Source organism: Cherax quadricarinatus, chromosome 49 (genome assembly GCF_038502225.1).
Source record: "Cherax quadricarinatus isolate ZL_2023a chromosome 49, ASM3850222v1, whole genome shotgun sequence".
In the NCBI taxonomy this organism is placed as follows: Eukaryota; Metazoa; Arthropoda; class Malacostraca; order Decapoda; family Parastacidae; genus Cherax; species Cherax quadricarinatus.
This window is the reverse complement of record NC_091340.1, coordinates 14756159-14765761: the sequence shown is the minus strand read 5'-3', so window position 1 is coordinate 14765761 and position 9603 is coordinate 14756159. Positions and strand designations below refer to the sequence as shown.

At 39.3% G+C, this 9603-nt stretch overlaps 1 protein-coding gene across 3 annotated transcripts in view; it reads right to left on the bottom strand.

Annotated features, from left to right (window-relative positions):
* Positions 1 to 3749: 3749 nt before the first annotated feature.
* Positions 3750 to 9603, bottom strand: part of LOC128696942 (thymidylate kinase) — a 42035-nt gene continuing 36181 nt past the window's right edge. For 2 of the 3 annotated variants that reach the window (XM_053788366.2, XM_053788367.2), the window contains exons 5-6: positions 7713 to 7901; positions 3750 to 5652 (exon numbers count right to left, since the gene is read on the bottom strand). In XM_053788366.2, the coding sequence (XP_053644341.2) occupies positions 5539 to 5652; positions 7713 to 7901 (303 nt within the window). In that variant the 3' untranslated portion in view covers positions 3750 to 5538. The remainder of the gene's footprint in view (positions 5653 to 7712; positions 7902 to 9603) is intronic. The other variant, XM_053788365.2, reaches the window with a different exon arrangement.

Here is a 9603-nt window from a genome sequence, read left to right as displayed (position 1 = left end):
GTGACTTTGTCAATGGTCCAAGTCGGACCGAAACGTCGTCGTAAGCTTCTCTCTTTTATGTGCGGGTTATTTGTGTATTGTTCCAGTCACGGTATTGTGCCTTTTTGTTATTTACAAGATCCTTGTTCAATTTCACAAAGTTATTTAGTCATTAACTTAGCATGTATTGGGGTGGCAAGTATTGTTTAACGCCAGTTTCCAAAAGTCAGTTTAGCACTGCTGTACCCAAGGATGCCCCAACAACATGGTTGACCAAGCCGTCAACAGGGAAGCCTGGCCACAGGCTACAAGGGTACAGCCCTCTGAGACCAATCACAGGTCAGGTGCACCCATGACAAAACTTGCAGCGGTATTTTACATTTTAAGTAAAATTCCACAATATACACAATGTAATGCAAATAGATGTGAGTGATGATAGCTTGACTGGTCATTGACCGAAACAAGAAGATTGTAAAGTAAAAGGACACAAGTGCAACTAATGTGACATTTTATTGTGGCAACATTTCGCTCTCCAGGAGCTTTATCAAGCCATTACAAACAATACATGGACACAGAGGGTATATAAAGGCTCAGAGTGAGGTGCAATACTAGTGAGGTACCATTTTGATGTTCACTAGTGGTAGTAGTAGTAGTAGTGACAAAAGTAATACAATATGGTAGAGCAATTAATTCGTATGAGTAAAAGGTACAAATTAATTGCTCTACCATATTGTATTACTTTTGTCACTACTACTACTACCACTAGTGAACATCGAAATGGTACCTCACTAGTATTGCACCTCACTCTGAGCCTTTATATACCCTCTGTGTCCATGTATTGTTTGTAATGGCTTGATAAAGCTCCTGGAGAGCGAAACGTTGCCACAATAAAATGTCACATTAGTTGCACTTGTGTCCTTTTACTTTACATATTGTCAGTAGTTCTACCAACTTTATTACAAGAAGATTGTAGATGAAGAATCACTCCACTAATCCTTGCATTGAATGGCCCACACAAAATGAAAGATTTAAAGTTCTAGATCTCTGGGTCCTTTTATGCACACTGAGGTTTTACGAAGATTAAGCCGGACGTGGGGTAGGTCATAGAGATTTTTGTGTCTAGTATTATGTCTATGGGTTCTGTTATAACTATCAAGGAAGTGCTTAAATATTTTTATTCTCCATGGGGTGCTGAAGCTCCTAATGAGAAAGCAAATGTAGAAAGAATGTACAGTCACTGCTGCAGCTTACAAACACTTGATTATTATTATAATACTCAAGGGGGAGCACTAAATCCATAGGATTATGCAGCACCTGAGGAGAAATATGGAAGGTATTCAGGCTTAATTCAGGGAACTGGAGCACAGATCCAATTCCCTAGATCAAGAGCCCCTCACCAACATCAAGGACCCTTCCTTGAGGGGTACAAACACTTGAACCTTTTAATCTAAGGGCTGTGGGATTGAAGGGAATTCTTTAGATGTATGTTGAAATACTGAACTAGCAAGTGTGTGTGTGTGTGTCAGTAGGTGATCAGTGTATACCTGGAGGGTGTTCCAGGGGTCAATGCCCCCAGGGCCTGGTCTTCTTGAATGCCCAGTTTAAAATTGCATGAATTATCATAAGGTATGGGAGTTGTACAACTGCTGTACTCTCGGTATATACAGTGGACCCCCGGTTAACGAACTTTTTTCATTCCAGTAGTATGTTCAGGTGCCAGTACTGACCGAATTTTTTCCCATAAGGAATATTGTGAAGTAGATTAGTCCATTTCAGACACCCCAAACATACACGTACAAACACGCTTACATAAATACACTTACATAATTGGTCGCATTTGGAGGTGATCGTTAAGCGGGGGTCCACTGTATTTATTTCTGGAGAAGGCTGATTCCTTAATCAAATTGATTCACAGGTTATTTTCAGATATTGAAATGTGTTGTTATAGTCATGGAGGGGAGCCTAAACCTATTAGGATCATTAGACACCTGGAGGAATGGATGCTGTATAATCCATATGGGTTTAGCATCCTCCTCCCCATGATAATGATGGAGGAATGGGAGATAATCAGGTTTGAATAAAATAAGGGGCATTCAGGTAAAGCTCCATGCTTCTCTAATCACAGGAAGGAGTAATTAGGAATTTGTGAGAGTGATTGCTGAGGGAAAAACTACCTATATACTGTACTTGGTTAAACAGTGTATCTTGTACCTGATGTTCACCTTTTTCTTTCTGAAATACAGTACTGTACTCGACTTTGTACGGTAGACTGCAGGATAGGAAAATACAGTATTAGAATTTATGCTTTTATTAAATTATCCAAATTATGTACAATTCAGTAGGATATTTTATACAAGTTCATAAATAAAAATAGCCTCACAAAAGTTGTTTTGCTAACAAAATTTACTGCATTATTTTAACAGATTTAGAAAAATGGAAGGAGTGAGCGTTTGCATCCGGCTGAGAACACAGCGAGTCCCAAAAGTAACTCCTCTTACATGTGGCACTTTGCTCTGTTTTGCATGGACTGTCACGTAATCTTGATAGTTAATTTGTGGCAGTCACCAAATGACACAAGAACTTCATTTTAGATCCCTTTTTCAACAAAATGGCATACTTGTCAACAGTTTTCTCTGATGGCTGTACCTTTACCACAGTTCATAATCTCTTAGTTGACACCAATTTTCTACATTATTATTATTATAATCAAGGGGGGAGCACTAAACCCATAGGATTATACAGTGCTTGGGGGAGGGATGGAAGGTATTCAGGTTTAACTCAGGGAACTGGAGCACAGATCCAGTTCCCTAGATCAAGAGCCCCTCACCAGCATCAAGGAACCTTCCTTGAGGGGCCAATTTTTTACAGTGGTGATTTCCAAGCCTTTCCTGAATAACACAACTCTCCTTCCTTTCTGGGTATATACCTTGATGCTGGTGACACTTGAGGAATTAGAATGCCCTCTTTCTTGAATCATTCTTGATTTTCTTTAATTTTCCATACATGGTCCCATGGGAAGAACTATTAGATCAGTTAATCCTAAAAACATGGAAGTCTTGTATATGTATCTTTCAATGAAGGCTAAAAATAATTTTCATAGGCATAAAAAAGTCCCTTTGTACCCCTGTCAGTACATATTTAAATCAGTATAAAATAGTACCCACGAAGTGATTCTAAGTAATATATAAACTATCCAAAAATGGCTAAAATACTAAGGCTACAGTCCAGCATATTTTAGGGAGGTCAAAAAATAAACTGCAAATGGAAAATTGGATTGATGGAACCTCATATAGTACTGAATGACTCTTATGGGTTTAGTGCTCCTTATGAATATTAGCAACAGTTGCTTCCCTGTAAGGATGATCAAATTGCAATCCTTACAATCCTGCAGCTCCTCGCTGCCTGATGGAGCGCCAGTACAGTGGACCCCCGCATAACGATGGCATCACATAGCGATTTTTCCGCATACCGATTACTTTTATCGCAAAATTTTTGCCGCGCATACCGATTAAAAACCCGCTTACCGATTTTCGTCCGAGACGCGTCCAATGTGCCCTCACATGTGCCGGCCGTCCCATTGTTTACCAGCCAGCCTCCGCGGTAACATCCAAGCATACACTCGGAATATTTCGTATTATTACAGTGTTTTCGGTGCTGTTTCTGGAAAATAAGTGACCATGGGCCCCAAGAAAGCTTCTAGTGCCAACCCTGTGGTAAAAAGGGTGAGAATTAGTATGGAAATTAAGAAAGATTTTGAAGGGTTTGGGGCTAACCCTGAGAAGCCTATGCCAGTTGTGGAATCCATTGTGCCTACTTCAAAGATTAAGGAAATGTGTGCACAGTGGGTTGAACTGCAAACCTTTATAGATGAAAATCACCCTGACACAGCTGTTGCAAGCCGTGCTGGTGACTATTTCAATGACAATGTTATGGCCCATTTTAGGAAAGTCTTGAAGGAACGGGAGGTACAGAGCTCTATGGACAGATTTGTTGTGCGACAGAGGTCCAGTGACTCTCAAGCTGGTCCTAGTGGCATTAAAAGAAGAAGGGAAGTAACCCCAGAAAAGGACTTGCTACCTCAAGTCCTAATGGAAGGGGATTCCCCTTCTAAACAGTAAGAAGATAATGCTCTCCCCTCCTCCCATCCCATCAATCATCACCAGATCTTCAATAAAAGTAAGTGTCATTTAATTGTGCATGCCTTTTTCAGTTTGTGTGTATTAAAATTAACATTTCATGTGGTAAAAAAAAATTTTTTTCATACTTTTGGGCGTCTTGCACGGATTAATTTTATTTCCATTATTTCTTATGGGGAAAATTCATTCGCATAACGATTATTTCGCATAACGATGAGCCCTCTTGCACGGATTAAAATCGTTAACCGGGGGTCCACTGTAATACCCATACTATTGTACTGCACCAACTTATATTTTTAATCATTTTTTTATCTCATTTGAACAAAAAAAAAATCGCTTATAAATACATTTAAAACAACATACAACAGATTTTTCCAGTAATACATTCATCAGTTGAAATTATTTTAGCATAAGGTTGAAATCGTCATACGTCTGGCAGTGAGCATTTGGGGGGGACTGCAGCTCTGCAGCTCCTATGGACGAGCAGCCACTGCTTGTAAGGATGATCAACTTGTAATCCTTGGTCCCTTAGTGAATTTGACAAAATTAGTCCTGTGACTTGACAATATAAAAAACTGAAGACACTTGCAGTAACGTTATAAAATACAGTGTATTTGATAAACCAGCAAGTGGTTTTAGCAAGCACTGTACTTGATATAACCAGCAAGCATTGTACTTGATTAAACAAGCAAGTGATTGTATAAAGTACTGTACTTAATAAAACCACTTTCTGGTTTTATCAAGCACTGTACTGATAAAACCAGTGTCTCATTGGTAAAATGTTATAAAAAAAAAAAGCCTCAATTTAATCATCTAAGATGAGAATTGAAAATGGTGGACAAAGATCAGTTGTTTTGCAATGATCATAACACTTACCAATATATAAACCAGCAGAGCTGTATGACCCTTGTGGGTTTAGTGCTTAGTTCCAATTGTAACCAGCCATTTTTATTCACTTTGCAAACCAACCGACCCAGCGGATTAGCTACATTTTTCCAATGTCTGTTAAATTGAAGGTGTAACAACAAAAGGTCTCTAGCTAGAGTTGTCTTTTTCCATCATGTGTCAACTCAGCCACACACCCACTACCCAATTAAAAATTATTTATTCCTACCTCTTCACCTGACCTGTCTTCACAGTTTCTCAGTTGTGATTTGATAATGGTCCTGGAGAAACTGAAACATCAGTTTCCTCCCCAAAGTGAAGAAAAAGTCACAATACTGTGGCTGGAACAATACACAAATAACCTACGAAAACATTTCGGTCCCACTTGAACAATTTACAAGTAGCAATAATGTCATAAGCTTCTCTCTCCCATTTGCGGGTTATCCGTGTATCCTCCTCAAAGTGCAAGTTAATTTTAACCATCTTTCTTGTGAATTACCTCTATTAGAAATTCTATAAAATATCCACTGATGCACGATCATTCAACCCAAAGCTCTGGTATTTTTTCATCTTTTGTTTTGTTTATAACTTTGAGAGCCTCTTCTTTAATTACTTCTTGAAGCTTGTCAATGCTCAAACTTGCATCAATTATCTGAAAATATTAAAGTATCTATCAGTGAGCTGTTGAGTGACAGACCAGAACTTGAAGAATAAAGGTTATATTAATATTATAATCATAGGGGAGCGCTAAACCCATAGGATTATACAGTGCCTATGGGGGGGGGTGAGGGGATGGAAGGTATTTAGGCTCAATTCAGGGAACTGGAGCACAGATCCAATTCCCTAGATCGAGAGCCCCTCGCCAGGGGGGAATAAAAGTTACAATAAAGTAATACAGGTCGGCCATCAGTAATCCGGCACTAATTTCGACTAGCATAATTTCAAATTTCATCATTATACTGACTCAGAAATTGTGCAGATGGCTGTAAATCCACAGCATCAAGCAAGTGGAGGAGAAAGCAGTGATGAAAATGAGAAAGATGTAGCAGAAATAGTCTCCATTGATAGGTTAATTAAGTGTATTCTAACCTAACCACTCTGTAATCTGGCAAACTCTAGAAGCCAGCACACTACAGGTCCCAATGATGCTGGATTAGTGATGGCTGACCTGTCTAGAATAAACTTACAAATATACAAGAGACTCAGAATAATAATAATATTTTTTATTAATACATCAGCCGTTTCCCACCGAGGCAGGGTGACCCGAAAAAGAAGAAACACTTTCATCACTCACTCCTAGTACTGGCATGCCTCTTGCCAGAGGCATGCCAGTACTAGTTCAAAAACTGCAATATATCTCCACTCATCCTTCAAAGTGTTACTTTGCTCACACTCTAAAGGCATGTCAAGTCATAAAAAGCATTTGTAGAGGTCTGAGTAAAGCTCAGACCTCTACAACACATCTGTCCTCAAAGATTTGTTAAGTTATACCATGAATTAAGGAAAGACCCTAGACTTCACCTTATGAAAGCAAAGCATATGCAATAGTAGTTATGGACAAGGTAGATTATAGGGTAAAAATAAACATGATATTTAGGAGACAGGTAAACTCGTGTGCCTCTTAACCCTTTCAGGGTCTCGGCCGTACTAGTACGGCTTACGCACCAGGGTTTTTGGCGTACTAGTACGCCTAATCAAATCTAATGAGAGAAAGCTGGTAGGCCTACACATGACAGAATGGGTCTGTGGTCAGTGTGCGCAGTATAAAAAAAATCCTGAAGCACAGTGCATAATGAGAAAAAAAAAAACTTTGACCGTGTTTTTGGATTAAAACAGAGAATTTGCACTGTATTTTCGTATGGTATTTATTGTTGTATTCTAGTTTTCCTGGTCTCATTTTATAGAATGGAAGACATATTACCAAAATTGAGATGATTTTGACTGGTTTTACAATAAAAAGTACCTTGAAATTGAGCTCAAAGTAGCAGAAATGTTTGATTTTTACCCAAGTTCAAAAGTAAACAAATCATGCTAAGCATCCAATACACGTCAACTGGTGAGTCTAATATTCTTTCACAAGTGCACTGATATTATTTATACTATTTCTACACTAATGCAGTAGTCTGCATAACAGTAAATCTTCTATTTTTTGTGAGAATAAAAATTCAAAGTGGAAAGCAAAAGAATGTAAGAGGGGCATGGGGACGTGACTAATGAACAGAAGAAATGTTATTTTAGTGCCAGGAATGTCTTTCTTGTTTATTCTGGACCCTATTCGGAAATTGGCATCTTTTGAAATTTGTGTCAAATTGGCAAAATAGGTAAATTCTGACCACTGTATTGGATAGTTGAAATCGGTAAATGGGTGGTTTCTTGTACTCATTCGAGAGAAAAAATGGAGTTCTAACGAAATAGTTATGATTTTTGTCGACTAGTACATTGGAATTGGCCGAAATAGGGCTCAAAGTGGGCGAAATCGCCGATGCGTAAACATCGTCGAGACCGCTAACTTCGTGAGAGCATTATTCCGTAAGTTTTCCATCAAATTGTGTACTTTTGGTGTCATTATGATCGGGAAAAGATTATCTTTTCATAAGAATTTTTTTTTTTTTTTTTAAAATTTGGCCAACCCTGAGAACAAGTCTCTGAGAGGGCTTGTCGACCCTGAAAGGGTTAAGTGATGAGGTAGAGGGATGATAACACTGTAATTACCCTCCAAGTGTCATCCTTGAGTAGCTCGTAGTTCGCCCGCACACGTTTCTGGAACTCCTCCTTCTCGTAGCGCTCTGCACCAAACTGCCCTCGTTTCTGCACGTCCTTCTCGCTTACATCAAGGTACAGCACCAAGTCTGGCTTAGGGAGCCCAGTGTCGCTCTTCTTGCACCATTCCAAAGACATGCCCTAAGACAAAAAGAAAGAGTCAAGACTCATACCTCGGTGATATTGCTAGCACCTCTGGCTTCCAATCTACAGACCTAGAACTCGTGAAATCATAGTAAAATAGCTGCAAACAACCACAAAACCAACAGAGACTGAACCCATGGCAAACGAGTTCAATCCCCGCCTGTTCTGTAGCTTGTTTGCAATCGTGTTACAGGAGGGCCCCACTTATACAGCAAGTTAGGTTCCAGACTATTGCTATACAGGAAGGCCCTGCTTATACAGCAGGTTAGGTTCTGGGTTACTGCTGTAAAATGAATCGCAGCCTTTTTTCACTTTCAAATGCATATGAAAGCCTGGTAACATGCTTACACTATCATATATTAACCCTTTGACTGTTTCAGGGCCCTCTCTGAAACTGTCATTCTATGTCGCCAAATATTCGAAAAAAAAAAATTATTTTTTCTTATGAAAATGTTAGGAATATTTTTACTAGTGTTTTAAGCCTAAAAAAAATTTTTTGCCATCAGTACTTACCGAGATATAGAGCCGCAAAGTTTGCAGAAATTGACGTGCGTACGGCAACAGCGGCAACTGCCGCCCACCCGGTATTCTTTTATTTACTCTAATTCAAAGGTTTCTTGCATTTTTCAATATTTTTCTTTTCCAGGTAACTTATGTGGCCTGTGAGACCAATGTAAGGTGCATTGTTCAAATATACACTCATTATTTACAACACAATAACAGAACAAACTTTATCACTATTAGTTTGTGTATACACTTTGTTTACACAAACAAACAATACAAAACAATGTTTATTACTATTGTTCCATAATATATATACATATGTACAGTCACTAACCACGTTCCTAGAACTGCTGCAGCTTGTGGAACTCTTTGAAACATGGGTATATGCAGAGGGGCACTTCACACTCCTCACACATAAAACGAGTGTCTCTGCGTGTTTGTGGGCGTTTTGTGGTATGCATACATACATAACACCTCTTCTGAGCATTTTTCTTGGCAGTAGTAGGAGGCAGTTGTATGGGGTAGTGATCACCAGGCCTCAAACGAGATGACGTCTGTGGGCGCTGGTCTATTGCAGGAGTTGCTCCTTTGTACTTTGCAATTATTTGTCTGATTACTGACAGGCAAAATTCACCATATTTTGGTGTTTTGTTGGTCTTCAACTTGTATATGTTATAAGCATTTAGCATAGAGATATCAACAAGATGGAAAAAAAGTTTGATATACCACTTATAACTCTTGCGTACACAGTCTGCAAACCCAATCTGCATGTCACATTTGTCCACTAAGCGCATATTGAGGTTGTAGTCCATGACAGCTGCAGGCTTTAGAATGGGTTCATTGGTCTCTCTGTTGTCCCTGCCACTGGGTACCATTTCGTTTGTGTGAACTGATGTCAACAATGTGACATCACGTTTGTCATGCCACCGAAATGCCATGATGTCATTGGCAGCAAAGGCTTGCACCTCACCTCTGCGAGTGCCAGCGTCGAACCTTGGCATATGTTTGCGATTACCACGCACTGTGCCACACACGTCTGTCAAGTTCACTCGCAAGAAATCACTGAGTAAGGGGCTTGTGTACCAGTTATCAGTAAATAACATATGCCCCTTACCAAGATATGGTTCCATCATTGTTCGAACCACATCACCAGAGATACCCAATAACTTCATGGTATCTCTCAAAGTATTACTGC